General features: G+C 40.0%; 2 protein-coding genes across 4 annotated transcripts in view; one reads left to right on the top strand and one right to left on the bottom strand.

Annotated features, from left to right (window-relative positions):
• AVL9 (AVL9 cell migration associated) overlaps window positions 1-9,577 on the top strand; it is a 46,843-nt gene extending 37,266 nt beyond the window's left edge. The window contains exon 16 of the mRNA XM_084510484.1: window positions 84-9,577. Within this exon, the coding sequence (XP_084366610.1) occupies window positions 84-178 (95 nt within the window). The 3' untranslated portion in view covers window positions 179-9,577. The remainder of the gene's footprint in view (window positions 1-83) is intronic.
• On the bottom strand, window positions 7,692-20,277 carry KBTBD2 (kelch repeat and BTB domain containing 2). Of its 3 annotated transcripts, none has more exons than XM_084510487.1 (5): window positions 19,992-20,277; window positions 14,322-14,444; window positions 13,896-14,197; window positions 10,865-11,030; window positions 7,692-10,417 (listed from the first exon to the last, which is right to left on the bottom strand). In XM_084510487.1, exons 3-5 carry the CDS (start codon window positions 14,063-14,065, stop codon window positions 8,882-8,884), a joined length of 1,872 nt encoding a protein of 623 aa, XP_084366613.1. In that variant the 5' UTR covers window positions 14,066-14,197; window positions 14,322-14,444; window positions 19,992-20,277; the 3' UTR covers window positions 7,692-8,881. The 3 variants fall into 3 exon arrangements, with proteins under 3 accessions (XP_084366613.1, XP_084366612.1, XP_084366614.1); XM_084510486.1 differs by adding an exon at window positions 19,224-19,348 and having other exon boundaries at window positions 13,896-14,444; XM_084510488.1 differs by having other exon boundaries at window positions 13,896-14,444; window positions 20,168-20,264.
• Window positions 20,278-20,813: the final 536 nt, after the last annotated feature.

Consider the following 20,813-nt stretch of genomic DNA (forward strand, 5'->3'; position numbering starts at 1 on the left):
TCCAAATTGGAGAACTGGTTGTTTGGTGCATTTAATTATTTATTTATTTGACTATGAACCCTTTCTTTTGTTTTACAACGCAGGTCAGTCGGTTGGAGGAGCCTTCACAAGTGCAAAGTCAGCCATGTCATCATGGTTTTCCACTTTTACACAGTCAACCCAAAGCCTTGGTGACTAGGTGATTGTTTTGCACAGTGCTGCTGAATGTTTCAGGTGCAATGGTTTCTCTGAGCTGTAAACAGACTGCTCCAAAACATAGGAGTGGAGACTAACTATCCAGGACCAAAACAAGGCACATGTTGCTTGCAAGCAGATGTGGAATGTTATCATTCACTTTCACTAGAAGTATAGAATGGTGAGTGTCTGCATACGATGGGATGGCATTTGCTGTGTATTGGTTGTGTTTAAAATGACTACTTTTCTTTAAATCTGAGCCTTTATAAAGATATTAGCAAACAGGGCTTGTTGCAAGCCAAATGTGTTTGACTTTAGATTTGTACATTTTCTTGGATGTTGAAGATATTTATGTAAAGTAGTTATATTTTTCAATCCAAGTAGCCCAATGTTTGTGAACTCTTATAAATAAGCAGAGTATGATTACTGATTCATCTTCAGGTTGGTTTAGAGGATGTCTGCAAAAAGTATAGGTGCAGAAGCCTTTAAAGGGTTCAAAGCTAGGTAGCACTTTTTTGGTCCCGCCTACAAACTGGAATCAGCCGGATGCAGAGGAAGACTGTGGCTGACTAAAGGGTGTTTCTCCTTTCTCATCTGTAGCCATACACATTAATCTGTCTCCAGCTCTCTTTGTGTCTGCAAATCTGTACAACAATTGTAAAATCAGTATTTTCCTGATGTTATGTGGTGGGCCTTCATAACTTTGCTTATGTATTGGCTGTGTTTTACCCTGGGGTATGAACAGGATTCCAGTTGGAGAGATCTCTTCAAGAAAAGTATTAGAAAACAATTGGCCAAAATTGGGATTGAACCGTAGAGCAAGACCTCACAAAACTGTTAGGATATAATTAACACCATTAATGCAATTACATGCATATGAATACAAAGTATTAAAATTACTTAAACTAGCACAGTAGCAAACTCTGCATATTTTTTTGTTGCCAGTAAAGTTATGAAGACTCTTCCAAACAAAAATCAACTATACAGATTTTTCTTTGTCTACTCAGGGAATGTTCTATTTGGATAACTACTTTTTTCATAAAGAAAGAAACACCAGAACTGAGGGAGCAACAGAAACAGCTCAGTTCTTATCCTTGAATGAAAGAATATAATAGTTTATTTGAAAAGATGTGGTATAATGCTGTATTTCATATGGAATGTGCACGTGGTGTCTTCTGTATGCAAACATATTCCACATCCTACATTTTGTGCTCCCGAGACAGATTATTTCCTGTTCCTTGCAACATGAATGTGTCTATGCCTTCTAACATCCCCACGTGATAGCTGTTAACATTTCCTACATTACATCATCAAGTATTCCAACCTTCCAGTATTGGAAGGCTCTCTGTTTATTCCCTCATCAGTATTTATTAGTGTTCTGCAATTTTCTTTTCCAGGGCCAAGATTTCAAGTCAAAGTTATTTCTTCTATTCCTCAAATAAAATAGCTGTACAAGAGATAAATAAATAAGAAGGTTCTAATGTAATTTCTTTTAAGAAATTCTTATTTCTTCAGGTGCATTTGAAAAGCTAATAGGAAAGTCAAACTTGCATCACGTAGTTCCATCTCCAACAATGTAAATTTCAGTTTTAGTGCTTCAAGTAGTGATTCAAAAAGACAAGATCTTTTTTAAAGTGTTAATTAATTTTTTCCAGGACAAGCTAGATAGAACAGCCATGGAAAACCTGAAAGTACACAGCTGATTTGAGTAGCTTCATTTGAAAAGGGCAAAAAGTACACCTAAAGCTCTACTTAATCTACTGCTTCTGACATAAAAGTAAAAGTATCTGCAGAACCTTATATATTGCTCCTGGTCTGTGTATATGTATATCTCCTAAAATTTCTGATATTCTTCTCTGTTCTATTCCACAACTCTGTAATAGTCAATTATATCTTTTTAAAGATTAAGAAATACTTGTAGGAAGACCTCTGGTGCAATAAGACTAGGGATGTGGTTATTCACAATGATTCTAGAGCTTTCTGATTCAGCTTGCAGACAAGAAAATAATCACTTGCTGTTACGAAATCGCTATCGTTACCTGTTGTCTGGGTTTTAAGTGGTCAGGCTTCATGTTGTAGTGAAGACTGAATATGATCTGAAACATTTAAGCACCTACAAAATTAACTTCAGCAACTTAATTTAAACTTAGGAGCTCACGGTAGGGCCAGACAAGTGGTTAACACATGTACAAGTTATAGAAACAGGACCTTACTGGGTCCTTTTTAATAGCCTTGCCTCTGTCACCTCTTCACCTCAGCTGTTCTGTAGAATTCTCCTTTGCCCCAGATTTGTACAGCTGATTTGTTAGTTCTCTGCATTTCCCTCACTCCCACAAACTCCCTTGCTGATCCAGGGAGTGGATCTGAGTGGCTTTTTTTTCTTTTTCCATTTTTGATTAATCTGAGGAAAGGCAGAATGAGGTGCCCTCTGCATTGCAAAGCTGATGGCTGCTTGCTGCTCTGTGTAGGGCCAGTACTACAATGCTTCACCATTCTCTTATGGATAGTAAAGAAGATTTGACAGATCTCTTTCCCCATCTGTGGAGTCAAAACATGCAACTTGATCAAAAGTATTTTCCTTTATGTTTCACCACAAGGTTGGAATAAGAAACCTGTATTCATTTTTACATTTTAAGAATCACCGTCCTGCTAGCAAGTTGGACAGTGATTTAAACTCATGCAGTGGGTAGAGATGAAACGATCATCATAATAAGTTGTCTTCATTAATGTGTATGCTTGCTCTTTGACATTTGCTTAAAGTTGCTTTTGGTCTGTAGGAGGGATAGCAGCTACTGAGTTTCATCTGAATTCACGTAGTCATCTTTATTTAATGGTTGTGACCTCTTCAGGTAAATCCAGTATGAATGCAAGTTACTTTCTTCCCCTCTGTTTTAAAATTTCCAATACAAGTATTATTACTTTTTCAAAGGGATTTAAGCAGCCAACTTTCATTTCAAAGACATCTGTTTCTGCACAGCAAGAAGTACAAAGTACTAAAGGTGGCAGCGCCTCTTGTGAGTAAACCATGAAGGCATTGTTACATCTCAGCCATAATGTTATGTTGCAAAGGTAATTCTGATCATTAATGTACAGTGTGAACTGATTTACAGATAATACGATAATACTTTTCTCAGCTTTCTGGCGTCAAAGCATCAACCTCCACTGTTTGTAGGTACCAACATTTGAGGAACTTCCTGTTGAGTATACACAGCTACAAGTCCCCAAAATAACACAAAATTAAGTATAATTGACCTAATACTTCATTTGACTAAGACGTTCAGCATTTTTCATTGTTGTCATGTCATAACCTTAATTCATGTGCATATCTGACAGCTTTTTCCTCAAATGTAGCAATGTAATAATCATTTTTAGATCACTCTCCCAGTACATTGCATTTGTTTGACTTTGTACATCTGTTTTAAGCACCTTTGTAATTAAATTTAGTATTTTGTTGAAACAAGCTTCTTACTTCCATAAAAATTATTACTAAGCAGAGAAGCGAATGTGGCTGTATTTAATTGTAAAAATGGAGGTGTGAATGCAGTTTTTAAACATAGAAACTGTTACTTGATAATTGAAAATACAAGTAATGTATTTGATTTTCCTTGTGCTGCTTGAAAATAAATACACCCAGCCTATTTAAAGCTCTGTCTGTTCGAAAAGCTATATTAATTTGAGAAGTTAATCCCATTAGAAGACACTAGCAGGCATGTGTTTTTGGTATTGATAGCTGCTTGTAAGACACTATCAGTCTTTTTGAACCTTGTCTTGTACTTAAACTGATTATGGAAGTTGCTTTTGCAAATTTGGGGTGAGACTATCGTCTAGTGTGAAGTTTTATTCCCTTCTGGGTTCTGCTTGTTGTGAATCAAGTTAAAGTCTTTAGTAGGTCGCTGGCATCTCTCACACCAGTAAGAACTTTAGGTAGGACTGTAAAATTTTAAACTGGGTTTAGTTTCAAAATAATGCATAGTTGACGTGGATTGCAGTATCTAGTCAAAATCAGGATGCTGAATAAATTAATTGCTGTACGTTCATCTCTCTGCAATCGTCAGGTATTCGTTGAAGGTTTATCTTAGAGCTTGAAAACTTCTACCGGAACTACCAAATCATGGTTGGCTAGGCACAGGGGCAAATTACTGGTTGCAGTAGGAGGAAACTAATGGCCTTGAAGAACACTTAGTAGACAAAGCATATGTCTGAAAAAATGTTGTAATTCTCTAAAACTGTTTATAAATAAATCTGACCATATGCAAGTAGTTGTTCAAAGACAGCAAAAAATAAACTCACATCATGTTCACGCAGTGCAATTGTACTTCATTTAGTTATTACTAGAAAGCATTATGAAGAGCCTTTATAAAAGGTGGAAACATTACCTTATAGTAATGCAGTTAAAGATCTATGAAGAATTCCTTCACCGTTTTTACTTTTTAATACTGTAGTAGAGGAGAGGTGGAAGGAGGTGCAGAGCTTTAATTGTGTGATGTTTCTGTTCTTGACGCTGTTCTTTATCACACACTAGAAGTACCATTTAGGTTTATATATAATACATTTGGAGATGGATCACTTCTGTTAGGGTCAGTGAAGTGGTAAACTTGCTCTCCTTATTTTGTTCCCCGTAAGGAGACACGATGCATGTGTGTGACATCTGCACAGACAGCTAGACTTCCAAGTCTTACTACAGCCAAGATTAAGCTATCTTGTTGAGTCCTTTATTTCTGTAAGGTTTCAAAGTTCCCTAATTATAGACAATTGATAGATTTTTGTTGTTGTTATGTAGCCTAAATTTACTAATATTGATGAAAGCATAATTACTCTTTTCCTCAGTAGTAGCAAAGAACTACAGAATCATAGAATATCCTAAATTAGAAGGGACCCACAAGGATCATCGAGTACAAACACCTACAAAATCCTCTTTTCTTGTCTTTTTCTAGATCACTGAGGAGGTAGGAGTGGTTTCTAGATGACGTGAACATTAAGAAAATCAAGAACGTTTAGACTGAATGAAGAACGCTTACCTAATGTGAAGGCAGATACAGAGTTGTTTTCTTGTCATAAAAACCTTGTGGGGATAGTACCACTTGATACTACTGGAAACAGATGGAAAATACCTAAGAAGCAAACCCAGTTGCTCTCTTATCTCTAAATTCAAAGACTTTACAAAATGCACACAGAAACACGGTGCAGGACTTGAAAAGCAGAGGTGTATCAGGAAGTGGCAGAAAAGGCTGAGGTGAATGTCTAATACCAGATGTGGTTATAGACCTTTGCTGCTCTTGATAAATTGCATATATGAGTTTTGTAATGCTGTGCCCCAAAAAATAAGTATGTCCGCTTAAATGGTGGAAATCCTTTCTCAATTTTTTCCCTTTGATAAGAACACGTGCTCAGAATTAAATTAGCTAGCAATACCTCCTGCGCTTCCTAAATAAAATTTCAGCATGAAGATTTAGCTTGATGTCTAGCATTTATTTTGAATTGGCTAGAATATCTACATTGCATCACTATCTTTTTAGCACTTTTAAAAAATTTTTGTCCTGCTTTCTGGATCTTGACGCATAGTGATGCATTAGAGGTGCCAAGGAATGCATGTCTGTATTCAGTACACTGTTTAACATTTTAGGGAATTAAGTCACTTAATGCTTCAGGTGAGCAGTCATACTCCAGCAATGGTGTATCTACAGCGCTTGGACAGCTTTGCTGCACCAACAGAAAGGTTTAGTTTAAGGGCAAACCTGCTCCAGAGCCTGCCCAAGGTAAAGCTCCTTTCCTGTAGGAATCCAGATCCAAAAGGAGAAAATTCCAGAAGGTAGCTGTACCTGGAAGCAGAGCAGGAGCAGCACTGTCCTGCTGCTGCTAAGTTGTGTCCACGGGTGTTACTCAGCACTACTGCAATGTGGAGGGAGCTAGTGCAGCTTTTCAGAAGCATTGAGAAGTAGAAGGAGAAATGATATGAAGTACCAGGTAGTGCTTTAAAACTTTTTAATTACCTTTAAAGTTTTATCAAGTCATTGTTCCTAAAAGTTAACTTACCCATCTTCTGTTCTCCATCACCTTGACACAATCAACTGCCCTAATTTTGACTATTCCCCCTAGAACAAAAATTAAACTTGCAATTCAGGTACATAGTTAAACTGTAAAAATGAGTGGATGCACTAAAAATATTAGCAGAAGCCAGATCCTCTTTTTATTACTTCAGGTAGGGGGAACTTTACAGAGGACTTTAAAGTATTTCTACCAGAAAAGAAACAAACTCCTTGCGAACATAGCAAAGCTTGAGGACATGTGAAGCTGTCATTAAAACCTGTATGTAAATGGACTTCAAAGTCAAGTACAGGTTGAATAGGCTAGCATTAGGCGGAAGCTTTGTAGTGAGATACTATTTTAGAAGTCTTTGAAGGCTTTAATCATCTTTGCTCTATTTATAAAATGAGAACTGCATTTATTCAGCTGTCGTCTTTGTTCTCACAGAAGTTTTTCTCTAATTTACCACTAGTGGCCATTTCCCGGCACATGACAATGCGTAGCCTGCAGAGTTTCCTTCTCAAATGATGAAAGGAAGGAATTCAGACTTCAGACTAGCATTTGCCAGCTGTTTTCCTTTGGGGTCAAATACTGACTGCAGCAGCTAGTTGTGTAAGTGAACTAATAGTATGTCTTACACAAAGTCACTAGAGCTCTCTTAAGGACAAGACTTGCCAAGTGTCTAAGTACTGTATTATTACAGTTAATTTTACATAAGGTACTACACTACATGGCCTTACACCAGCAAACTGTTCTAAACAGTATAAAATGCAGAGTAACAGGAAGTCATGTAGATCTTCTATATTTTACACTTTGTTTTCAGATGTATACAATGAAGGATAGCTCTTCCAGGTACTATCAAGCAGCTGTGACTTAGGAAGTAGTTGAGTAAAGAGCAGTTTGGGTTTTACCTCACTTGTTTTTGTAAGAAATCATGTACAAGCTTTTAAACTCAAGGTGAAAGTTCTCAGTAACAGAACACACCCTTCAGTAGGTGTAGATCATCTGCACTTGAATTTAGGCATGTTGTAAAGCCTGACCTTTTGTGGTACAGCTTGATAAAGTAGGCCTATAGGAGAACAATCTCCAGCATTAATGGCTGGAGTTGCCAAGATCCCCCCAGTACTGGTGCCTGAAGTAGGTGATTCGCAAACCTGCACAACAAAGCAGTACCCTGTTCTAATCACAGGCCAGGGTTACAGGAAAGCAACATCAGCAGGATCCTGAGTTGCTTCTCCCCTCTTAACTAAGCAATTCAGCTATCAAAACAAGTTGATGTAAATGCAGACATGTTGCCATCTTTGTAGTTCAAGTTCTGTGTCATGCTCAGAGTGACTTGCATACCTACATGTAATTTCCACAATAACGAGTTAACATATACACCTCCAAGTTTTCCACAGCTTAACTATTTGACATTGCCTTCAATAAGTAACATGCTGCTGTTTAGGGGCACAACTGTATCAGCTTCAAGCAGAAAACACACCCAAACTCAGTTGGATTCAGTCTTTTTTAATAAATTAATGTCATTCAAAATACAGTGCCAGAACATGATGCAGCTGAACATGCTAGTAAGGTCTGTCATGAAGCACCTGTGTTCATGTTAGGCTGGCGGTGCCCCGCTACTGCTAGTGGTTCCTGGGATTAATGCCAGAGCAGCACTAGTCTCTGCTCTCCTGCACGCCGAGCACAGGAAATTCCTGAACTGTTGCTTCCCCCCCTCCCCGCAAAGTAAAAAACCTGATAGCTAAGGGATATCTATACACAATCACACTACAGTAATGCTTGTTATTAAATTAACAGAAAATAAAGACCTGGTTAATCCACACTAAAACTTTGTTTTACAATGGAAAAATACATCAGCAGCAGGAAGTAATATACATGAGCCAATGTTACTGTAATACAGAATGTGGAGGCATTTAGTGATTAAAGCTCCACATAGACCCGCACTATGAGGGCTGACAATTCCTATTGCAAGCCCAGCAACTTAAGTCCACACCTGGTAAACTACCAGCTGCTTGGAAGACCTGTATTCTAAACAGACAGGTATAAGTTAGTGAAAATAAGAGTACATGCACCTAATAGTACAGCTTGACTGAACCTGCAGTCATTTCGCCCTGCATGTTACCATACAATGGAAGATCTACCCTTCCTACCACAGGTAGATCCATGGGATTTGTTTCTTTTTGTTTTCTTTTCTTTAATGGCATTACTATACCAACATGGATATTAGTATTAAGTGCAGCACAGTCCTTTAATTAGGCCACACTGACAATTATATAACTAGCACTTAAGTAGAATATCCAGAAGTAGTTCAAATATAACTGGAAGATACTTTCAAAACAGTTGTGACATCATCCTAGAAATAGTAACTACTCTTTTTCTGAAGCTAATTTTCCTGAACCAAGACTTTATAGAACTAGAAATTAATTCTTTAGACAAGTCAGATGCTTAAGCTCATGATATACATATACGTTTCTCAATTATTGGATAATAGTATTTCAGATAATGGAAGCATATCTGCTCATTTCACTGATTCATACTCAATTGCTGCAACTGTTAGGTAGGGCATAAAAATACAATTCATGAAGGACAGGTTTGACATTTATCTTTCCAGACCTGTTCTTTCACAATCATTTATTTCAAGGTAACTGCGCAGAATCAGTTGTGCAGTCTAAGTGGGGAGCTATACAGGCGGAAAAGTAACCATCTCCCCATCCAGCTCAAATTCGTCTGCTCCATCAGGTGAAAAGAGATATGTCGGAGGTTTCCACGGGGACTCTTCAAGGCAAGACGGGTACAGCTTTCCTACAGTGCACCGGAAGTCCTTCCCCAGGTCCCACAGCACACGTTCGGATATGTGCTGTCTCAGAAACCAGCGGTCGAGTTCCAGGTCATACTGATAAGTGGCATACTTGGCTCGCTCATTCATGTGGGTTTCTCGTATGAAGACACACAAAGAATTAGAGATGACAACAGCTCTAACGCACGGGTCAGAATAGCGCTTCGCAGGGATATTAGCTGCCATTCTCCACTCATTTTTATTCACATCGTAGATTTCCACAGTTACGGAAGACCCATCTACAGTACTACTGGGGAGCCTTATACCAGAATTGCTGGCAATATGCAGTCCTCCAATGTAGAATATTTTATCGCCAAAAGCAGCAGCTGAAGCAAAACATCTACTTGTCTGTCGCATAGCCATTTCTACCCAAGCATCTGACCTGGGAAAATAACAGTACATCAAGTTGTGTGCCATTACGTAAATGCAGTTGTGAACTGCTACTGCTGTGCTCCACTGCCACGCGCAAGGCAACGGGCTTACCATGGTCCATTCATCTTTTTCAGTGTCATATCTTTCTACAGTTCTCCTGTTGAGCTCGCCGCCGACACTGTCGCCTCCAATTGCATAGATGTATCCTTCACAACAGACCAGGGATGGCTTTATACGAACAAAGAGCATTGGTGTCTTTGGGAACCACGTGTTTTGCTGTGCATCAAACCAGTAAAAGCAATTCACAGTTCTGAAGGCAGCCTGGAGTTTGCTGCTTTTACTATGATTGGTTTTCGTGCTTTTCAGAGGAACTTGCCCCCCTGCTATATAGATATCATTGTCGGGAGTTACGAGCGTGCCAACCTTATGCAAGTCAGCAGGAGGGTTGCAGAGTTTGTAAACTTTTTCTGCCTGTGGGCTGTAACAGACAGAAGAATAAAGACTACCAGGGTTTTCAGCAGCAGCTTCAATGAATATCATCATCTCCTCTTTTGTCATACCGAGTCTGGGCTTGAAAAACTTGGGCATAGATTTGTACAATCCTTGCACCACCACTGATTTATCGTTGGGTGGTAAGCCTTGAAACCAGGCTCTCTGCGTTACTTCTGAAAGTGCATCGATACGGATTTGGCTAAGAACAGAGGACAAATACTGTGATCGCGATTCCGTGTTGTACTCCAGCCATAACATAGCAGCTTCACGAACTGTCTCCTCCTTTTCCACGTTTAAATTGTCACTGCTTAAAATATCTATCAGTAGATCATGTGACAGTTGCATGAAAGCTTCCTGGTGGTACACAGCTGTGAACTTGTGCTCTACCATTCTTTTAGCACTCTGTTTTAACTCCTCGCAGCTGAAGAGATCAGCAAAACTTAACAGACGCACACAATTTTCTGCATTAATTTTTTTGATTAAGTATTCCCTACACCGCTGTAGCACATCGTCTACCTGTAATGCAAAGAGAAAAGACACTGAGTACTGCCACATACACTCTATGCCTTCACTTACCAGCAGCAGGTTAAAGTACCTGTATTTAAACAGCAGAGTTTAGGCCTGGAATATTCTGTGTGTACACACACAGGCATGCACAAAAATACAGCAGTGACTTAAGAGATTCATGCAGATTCAGGAAATTGCATTATGATGGCTGCTTGAGAAACTAATGATATAAACATGGTTAAGTGCACTGCTTCACTTCCACCCTCCACAGGGCCATAAAGGAAAGAGGGATGTGTACATGAAATTCATCTTGCAGGCAACTACTCTCTGTACTAAGGAAATTGAATGTGAATATTTTGAAATGACTAAACAGAAAGGATTATCTAACAAGTTAAAGAAAAAAATGGTTCAGAGATGAGAAGCAGTTATTCCCCACTCAGAGGAAAACATTCCTACCTGTAAGAAGCAGGCAGTCTCATAAAGCTGTTCCACCATGCTGTCACTTATTGCCAAGTTACCCGTGTATGCGTAAGCTATGATAATTTGTAGCGTGGCTGCATCCACATTCCTCAGGTGTACGTGCGTTTGTTTACTTTCACTTAGCCCGCTCATGAACATGGCTCTGAAGAAAAATATACATATTAACAATAAGTACTGGTGGTTCTTATCTTAAGCAGTCACTTTATCACTTTTAAGACTTCAGTGATTATACACCAAAAGGTAAACAGTCCTTTTGGTCATCTTTTTACATGTATTTAGTATTTTCCTTAGGCTACCATCAGGTAATAAAGATAAAGCACTTGTACCAAACATTCAAAAAGGAACACAGTGCCTTCTATAGAAGAACTTTACATATATGCAAACTATTTTGCGTTAATCAGCAGAGAATTCTAATTCTGAAATTTTAAACTTCTCTGTTAGGCAACAAGAGGGAAGAAATATCCTTCAGAAAAGGCTATTTATACATATAAAGATAGGTTTGATTCTAAAATGAAAAGAAACAGATCTATGGAATGGACTGAGCTAAGTCACATTAAAAAGCATGCTTCTCTGGAAGAAAGAAAGCTCAGAAAATGGAGCAAGCACTGGCACTCCATGAAATATTTCTTATATACTATTCACATTATGCAGTAAACTTCAAGTTTGTAGAAAAAAATCAATGGCAGATTGTATCAGATCTGGTCTGAGAAAAATAATAATCCCTTCAGTATCTCTATTACACCTTCCTGAAAAACACAGAAAGGCATTTTAAAGAAAAGGTTATTACTTCCCTAATGCTTTATATACCTATTTCCCATTATGTTGCCTTTTTTTGTTTGTTTTTAAAGTTGTAACACAGTTAAGTAATTGAACTCTGGTACTATGAACCAGGTACGTGCTCATTTTCTTAAAATGGCTGAAATCCCTTTTAAGACCTTTATATTAATTCAAGTTTGGTAGTAGTGGTGATATGGCAAATTCAGCTTAAGCTCCTTTAAATGTGGAGCTTTTTGGGAAACCAGACCTGAGAGAAACCTGTCCCTTTGGAGGGACAGTGAGCGCACCCTGTAGTTCTGCCTGCGGGCACAGAGGTGAAGGCACCATGGAGATGCACTTGATGAGCAAAGCCATTCCACAAATACCTGAAAGACGGTGCCCCACCACCACTCCTCCTGCCCCAACTCCATCTCTGTCCTCTTCCAAGCTCCTTAACTCAGACAACCTGCATTTTGGGGGGGGCGAAATCACTGGCTAAGTGAGTGCCTCAACTTGCCAGGCAGGTTGTTAAAGGTAAACAAGACACTAAGCGTACCAGAAAGGCTCCTCTTCGTGGAAATTAAGGGGGAGCTGTTACAGAATGTGGCTGTAGCGCATGCCTGCACACAGCTGAGCAGCATGTGCCAAAGCTGGCCTGTTTCTAGCAGTGCTCAAGCACAGATTTGGAAGGTAAGCTGCCTGCAGTTGTAAATAACGACTGGATCACTAAGAGATGCTTTTCTGTTCTTCCCCCTCTCCCCACAGCCGCCTTCAGGGCTATCAATTTTTCATAATAAGGCTAAATTTAGGAAACTGAGCATCTTTATAAAAACCAAACTAGAGAAGAAAAAAACAGAGTATGACAAAACCACAAGCTTGATACTACTTTTAGCCAGTGCCAAAACCTCATTCCATAAATAATAAACGCATATCTGAATAAGAGATTTGACTGCATATTCTAACGCTTCACACTGCATGGACTCATGACAGCTTTCCAACCTTATGATTAGCCACCCACACTAAATCTGGCCACATTTCCAGGGGCTGTTATTTTACAGACTGTTGGAACAGTGTCATCTGCAGCAGGCCAACAGCAATAATCATTATCTAGCGATCACACAATACTTGTTGCTAAAAGTTGTACCAGATTCATCTGAGATGAAAAAAGGAACAAAAACAATAGCAGTGAGAAAAACTTATGTGAAAGGAACTCATCTTGCAGTAGTTTCTCACGTTAAGTTACACACTAATACAAGCAAACAGACAGAATACATGCAACATTTTAAAAGTGTTCTGTATAGGGAGACCAACCCATCAGGAAAACAATTTGTAAGCCTCCTGATGAAATGGGAAAGAAAAGTTAGAATCACTGCACAGTGCATCAGGAAGACAGAATATGCATGGATGTCCCCAAGACTAGTTTCAAACTTCAAAATTCCTTCCAGGTAAGCAGATTAATTGTACTGTTACTAACAAAGAATGATCAATCACTGCAGAAAAATGCATGGTGTCCCATCTAGGGCTTACTATAAAAGAATCTACAAAAGCAGTAGCACTTCTCAGATCTTATTAGCAAAAAGTTTTGAAAAGACAAAAAGCAAGACATCCAGGGAGCAGAAGCCACTGGATTAAGAACTCCAACAACATCTCAGTGAGGGGTAAAAAAAAAAGTGTGTTGTGTTACAGCAAGACTCAGGCAAGATTAGAGTGTCTGGCTTCTTTGCTGAGCAGAGAAAAAAAAACAGATGATTCAGAAAAGGAAGCCACAAGCTCGCACAGCACTCCCTACTTTCAGCAGAGGCTTCTACTAAGAAAGTACCGATAATAAATGCAACAATGAGACTACCACATCCAGCTCTCAATAATCTCTAGTTACCTTACCTTGGGAGGATGGGGGAAGGAGGGGAGAACAAACATCTTTTTAATCTTTTCTAAGTATGAAAAATAAGAAATTTACTAATTATACAGATTTGATTAACACCCCAGAGAACAGTAACCATCACAAGTGTGACTTTCCTTTTGCACTTACTATAGAAAACTACAGTATCTATCCTGAGTAAGTCACAAGATGCTGGAAAATGTATTTTACTCTTTTGATGTTGAAAAGTAATGACAGTTTGTGACTTGCTTGCTACACTGTTCTCTACAATGCTCTGCAACACATTATTTGTTAATCAGTTAAGTAATACCACACTCAAAACCAGACACCATAGATTTCCTTGAATTAACAGCTCCTGCTTTGAATACTTACCTGAAATACGAGCTGCACGTTGCAAGAACCATCTTATGGCAGGGAAATTCGGTGCCCTCAACAATCAATACTATGTCAGTCAGCAACTGCTGCTCATAAAAGAATTTTAACTGCTCCAGCAAGGACACAGCATATTCACTATTTATCTGCCTCTCGTCCTGGGTAGACATGACTGTATTCCATTAATACTTCCAGGACCAGAGTGAAAAGTCAAGACCTTTTTGCCAGAGAAAGGTCAGCTGAATATTTCTGAAGTAACCAGGGAAGAAACTGCAGGAGATCTGTAGCCTTCAGAGGCGATACTGATTAAAAAAAAAAAAAAAAAAAAAAAGGCAGTGTTATCTTGAACTGCTGAATCAATGTTTCAGACTTTGACCTACATTAGGTCATCATTCTTTGATTCAATGTCACAATCTGTTCAGAGACTTTCAAGAGTATCTGCAGGGCTCCTGTTGATATTTATAATGACGCAGCAAACCAACGACCAAAAGCGAATTCTGAGGTAGGTTCCGTGGTAGCATCTCATGATTGGTGGCTGCACTTGAGTGACTGAAAGCAGGAAAATAAAATTGACATTAGCACTTGTCCAAGAAACAGTTTTTCCTTTTAAGCTACCCCTTAAAAGTAACTAACAACCTTATTTCTAAGTAAGTACATATTACTTGCACAAAAATTCTCATAGAAAGAACATTTAAACAACAACAATATCAAAAGAGAAAAGCAGAAGAGTTTGCATATTCTCATTCTTGATTCTCATCAAGATCTAGGCCCATAAACTAAGATAATTTGTCCATACAGCTTCTAAGGCTGGAGAGAAAAACAAGGTTCAGGAAGACTAATCCTCTTCCAAGAGATAGCCAGTTCTCCCCACTGAGTATACCTGCATATTTCCTTCAACCAAGGCAAAGAGCTGCTTAATACAAACATGAAAAAAGTGACTTTTTTTCCTGTTGGTATGGTTTTGTCTACTCAAGTCCTATCAATACCAGGCCTACTAAGAATATTAATGCTGTTTCTTCAGTATCCCATCATTTTCCAACTAAAGTCAACATCATAGTCAATCCACTTGTTTCACCTTTGACACTCAACTATAGAACAAGCAGAAACAGAGCTTAAGAGTTTGAAATCCTAACAACCTATATTTGCAATGCTTATTTGATTCATCATCTCCATGCAGAGGGGCTTCATGTATTGACATTCCCCATGCCATTTTTCCCCCCTTCTAAGCCATTTCAATACAGCCAGGTAAGCATGACCACTGCTGACAGGGAAATAGAAAAATAAGGTAAAAGTAGCAAAGGGATGCTGGAATAGCATAAGTCAAAAAAACTTGGAGTCATCATAAAAGCAATGACCACAGGTTGCCCAAGTCTGTTTTCTTTTTAAGACAAGTAGAAATGTCCAAACAAGGGTTCAGGTTCCACACCACCCCCATCTTCATAATTAAGAATGGGAGAGTTACGACAGTAAAATTGTCGCCATAAAGGCCCATCAGAATACCGTATCTATCAAATGCTTCCACGTTAATTGAGTATTGCACTGTTCTCTTACATTCCAAAACTGAGTAGTAACCAGTAACACACTTGTCAAATGTCTAAGACATAGCTATCACTGCAGTTCGTGAAGAATGGTGAATGCAGAAATACACTTTTACCTGAAATTACACACTTGAAATTCCACACAAACTTCCAAGATTTAGTGCAAGGTGAAGGTGAATCCCTGCCAGCCATATCAAAGATATGTTTCAGCAGAGCCCTGCCCGTAGCACAGTTTAAAAACAGCTGTCTAACATTCACTCAAGTGGATATGGTTAATTAATACCACTTTAATTAATTCTAATTTAATGTCACTGATCTATTTCTTTTTCAGTGAATATGCACAACTAGTGATCTCAAGCTCTTGTGTTTAACTGGTTATATAACTGGAAAAATAAAAAAATTAAATAAAAAAATCAAAGCCCATGTTCACAACAAGCCAGTTAAATAAGTAGAAAAGATGTTAATATTTGGAAGAGAACAGGAAGACTGCTATGTGCTGTAATAACAGATATTCGCATGAATTCTTGACTTTGTACCTTCAAGTTTCTGGTGCACTTAAATGCTGAAGTCAATAAACCAGATGTCTATCAAGAAATTTGCTTATCCAAAGCAAGGACTTGCCACAAGTCACGTCAACTTTTCACCAGATGAGTACACCCCCTATCTGTACGTTTACTGACCACTATCCTGGTCATCTGATAATAGCTTAATGCGCAACCTAATCTATTGACAGATTTTACACTGAACTTTATATGGCTACAGAGACACGCAGACTTCCTAAGTGCATTAGACCCACAGAAATAAATAGCTCGTGGCTCTCTTGGTATCCAGGATCTCTCTACAGCATTGTTTTTCCTGGCTTAGGAGTAAAGTTTCAACAATACAAGCTGGTGCACTGCACTTGGTTCAGGCAAAACATCAGTATTACTAAGCTATGGTAACAATGACTTCTTTTATTAAAGCTTCCCATTCTGATGTAATTTTAAAGACTACAAATCTTCAGGAACAGGAAAAAAAGAGCAAAACTTCAGTATACACTGTTCTAGTCATCAAGTAACAGAACCAATTCAAGGGTCCCATAGAGAAATTGATGTACACCGGCTAGTAAGATTAAATACATTTTTGGCAATTTGGCTGACAGTCAATGACTGAAAAAGCAGACCTGTTCAACAGAAGACAAGTTGAAACTGTGAAATTAATTACTATAAATAGCCAGAACATTTGAGTATGACTCCTGGTGGCAGAAAAGATTGAGGAGATGACAGGAGTCTTGTTGCAGAACATTTATGTGATGTGAACCACCTTTATACTGTAAATTCACAAAGCTGGACTCTGGTGTACAGCTGATCTGGCACACTCTCATGCATGACGTGTACCGGGGGTCTTCTGTTGGTAGGAACATGCAATGCACTGAACTCCTGCTTCCCATATCCACACTGCATTTTGTTGCCAATGATAACCATTTGCTAAAGAAGAGAATTTTGTATTTGTCACAAAATCCAAAGTTGCATCCCACTCCCTTCTAGTGGAACCATACTAAATTCTTAGGAGAACAGTTCATCAGGAATCTCTAATAAGTGAATTTTTGTCCTGGGTAACTTCTTTGAAGTCAGCTGTCTAAAACAGGATGGTAGATTGTAGCTGCTGGAAGGTCATAGTGGTACTGGACTGCTAACTAAGTCAAGACGTTACCCAGCAATCCAAACTAACTCCGTATCAAGCTGGAGAGGAACATGAAGTAACAGGTGGATAAGAAGGTTTGTTTTTAAGTAATTATACTTTTTAGCTGAAGTAATTTTAATGAGGTGGCTTTAACTCTCGTTCAAGTGCTTCAAAATCTGTATCAGATCATTACAAAAGTTAGTCAAACGTTACTGAGTTAAGGGAAAACCTATTAATTGTTTTCCTTGAACCTGTTTGTCTTCTGAGGTCAGGGGAAGATTAACAAATGGAGATACATCCTGTACTACAAGCATGGAAGTGTTGCTCTACATCATCTCTACAATATAAGTTGAACTATTATCTACTATTTCCAACATAAATGGAAAATAGTGAGAAATATAGATATATTTCTCAACTAGACTAATTTGTCTTTATCTTTTTTATTTAAAACCAAGAAACAGCTTTTTTTTTTTTCCTCCAAACTGCAAAAAGGGCAAAACAGATGTTTCGTTGTTAACATCTGTGTTTTCATACTAGGAAAAGTGTGAAAAAAGTATACGAAAAAAAGAAAAAAGAAAAAGTATACTTTCTTCTGAAAATGCCATTGAGAAGTCTGCCAGATTGCATGCCTAACTTCCAGTGAAGTTCATGGAAATGCACAGAGACCTATGAAATCCTCACCAGGTTCCTATCTGCATCTTCAACCATCTAAGCATCTCTTGAACTAACTTCACCAGCTACAACCAACACTTCAATAAACCTGCACGTTTGGGGAAAAAAAACACACACCTTATTTCCCTGGACATTCAACCTTTCTAACCTTGTTTTAACTAATAAGAAGCTTTAAATACTACTTTTGTGCACTTTTAATCGAATTCCAATTCCCATCCAAGTGCAGCTTCACAAAAATCACAAGTAAAAACATGTCTAAAGAAGTGAGTCATTCACTATTTTTAACATAATGAAATGTCAGAATTAAGAACCAAACAACCCTAAGCCAAACTACACAGCAAGTGTGTAGAGAGCGCAATGAAAGTACCAAGTTTAGGTACTTTGATACACAGTTACCATGAACAACATGCTGCTACAAATCAACATGTTTTCAAAGTGATTACACCAACTAATGGCAAGGGGAATAGAAGTACTAAAAACGATTAAAATCAATTATTTAAATCAATAGACCTAGCCAACTAATCTCAAAGATAGTAAAGAGAGAAGAAAAAGGAGTTGGAAGCTCTGGATTCCTGAGTAATGTATCAAATTTGCATCCTTGGCAGCAAAAATGAAATAGGTAATTGATGAAGCAATTCCAGACTTGAAAGTTTTCCTCTCTTCTAAAGCCATCAAAGGTATCTTTGATACCACTGTAGTGCAGAAACCTGAGGACATTGAGGAGATTCTAATGAGGCAAGACCTTGAACTCTCATAAAAGCTACGGATGGATTTATTCCTACAATGGTTTTATCTCAAAAACTACTGTTCACTTGGAAACTAATAGTATTTTCCATATGTATTGTGACTGGAAGCAAGTTACAACTTTAAGGTAGGTAAACTTTCTGGAACCAGACAGAAGCTAGAGACTTGAAGTGCCAGACTCCACACCAACAACGTGTTTGGTCGCAATGCACTCCTCAGTACCAGTTTCTTTCCTGTTTTTCTGCTCCTAAAGGAAGTTATACACTAAAGGAAATACCTGCTCAGAAATAAAATTAGCACTAGATAAACCAGCAACTTAACTTGGCAACTGGCCTTCTGTGTTGAGCAGAGGTAGTTTCCATCCCCAAGGGCGTTTCTGTTTTGTTGAAAGACCTGACCTGTCTTGGAAAATTAACCTTTGAAAATAAGTGGGCCACAAATGTCTCTAACAAGATCCAGCCACATATCCTGCATGTATAGAAAAGTGTTTTCTTTCTCTGAACTCTAGTATGTTAATGAAGGTAGACAGCTTTCTTTAAGAACTTAAACTGCACTGTACAAGTATGCATCATTCCCACAAATATCATCATATCTTAGTGATTATTTAACTATAAATTTACGTATTTCTACAATAAGAAATTAGACAAATAATTAATGCAGTTTAACTAACCATAAATTACTTCCTGAAATGTTAGAGACTTAAAATGGATACCTTGTTTATCCTTGTAAAGTTTATTCTCCTAGTGCAACAGCTACTAAATTAAGGAAGAGACATTTTTGGATTTGCACCAATTATGGTCTGTTTCACAATCACATGACCAAAATCAAAACATCTGCCTAAAAAAAAAAAACACAATCAAACATGCTAAGCAGCAACATCCTTCTTTCTGTTCCTGCACGATGCTAGGTATGCAGCACAAAGTATAACCGGATCCTTTCACTGAGGCTAAACATATCCTTGGAATAATTTAAGGTGTGACACCTGTACCCAAATTGTGAGACTATACAACTTCCATATTGGAGTATATTAAAATATTGAACTTTTAAGGGTTTCTAAAATACATCATCTTAACAGAACTCACGCAGACGTTGCCCTAGATGAGCTCGCAACAGAACACAGCATTTCAGGTCCCCAACGATCACAACAAGGTGACGTAGAAAGCCAAGATTTGGCTTTGCGGGGAAACCTCAAAACGCAGACGCTAAACACAGCGACAACCCATCCCTAAATCATTGTTCAACTCATTTCACAAGCAACAAGACGCCTACCCTGCTCGTAGCAGCAACAACAACCACTGGAACATCTCCGGCACGCAGCCGGCTGATTCTAAAGCTATTTTACGACCCTTTACTCCGCGCTTCGCCTACAAAACCCCACACCAAGAGGGGGCCACCTCTACAAGCCCACACACAACCACCGCAGCCCTCCCACGGCCGCTCGCGCAACCCCTCCCGGAGGCCCCCTCCCGCCCGGCCCTACCTGCTGCCGCTCGGCCTCACGGGGCTGGAAGAGAGCAGGAAGGGGCCCGGGTTAGGGCTGGGGGGGGGGGGGGTTGATAGCCGCTCCCTCACCTCCAGCGCCAGCCCCTGCCAGGGCCCGGCCCGGCCCTGCCCCTTTCCTCAGCCCCCAGCCCGGCCCAGACCGGTGGGACCAACCTCCCAGCGTGTCCCCTACCGCCTCAGCGTCCCCGGGGCGGGCGGGCAGCGAGCGGGGCGAGAAGAAGAAGGAGGAGGAGGAGGAGGAGGAGGAGGAGGAGGAGGAGGAGGAGGAGGCGGGGGGGGGGGGCGGCGGGGGCGGTGGATCCGGTCCCGCCTGTGCTGCGGGGGCGGCGCCCGGCACGGCGCAGGCGCGCTCCGCACCCCCCCCTCCCGCCTCACCTCGCCTCGCCTCGCACCGTGGCCGTTACGCGGCGCCGCGCACGCGCGGAGTTGGGGAGGGGGGGGGTAATGGCGGCGCTCCCCCGTTTCCCGTTCCTCTCCCCTGCCCCGCCCCGCCCACTGCTGCTCGCGCGCCGGCCGTTGGGGCGAGGCCGCGCCCGCTCTCTTCAGCGCCGCCCCGACTCGGCCCAACGGCTCTCGGGCTAAGGGAGGAGGAGGGGGGCGAGGGGGCAGACCCACAGCCCGCGATCCGGCCCCGATCGAGCCCAGTTTGTGTCTCAGGGCGCAGGGCAAGGCACGCTGAGTGTCACAGATAACACGGAGAGGGCAGGAGAGCCTCCCAGCCTCAGTGCAGGCCGTCTGCCAGCGTCCACACCTCGCTGCTCCTCCAGGCACTCGCCCACCCCTGTACCATGTTCTGTGT

Source organism: Aythya ferina, assembly GCF_964211825.1.
Source record: "Aythya ferina genome assembly, chromosome: 2".
Taxonomy (NCBI): Eukaryota; Metazoa; Chordata; class Aves; order Anseriformes; family Anatidae; genus Aythya; species Aythya ferina.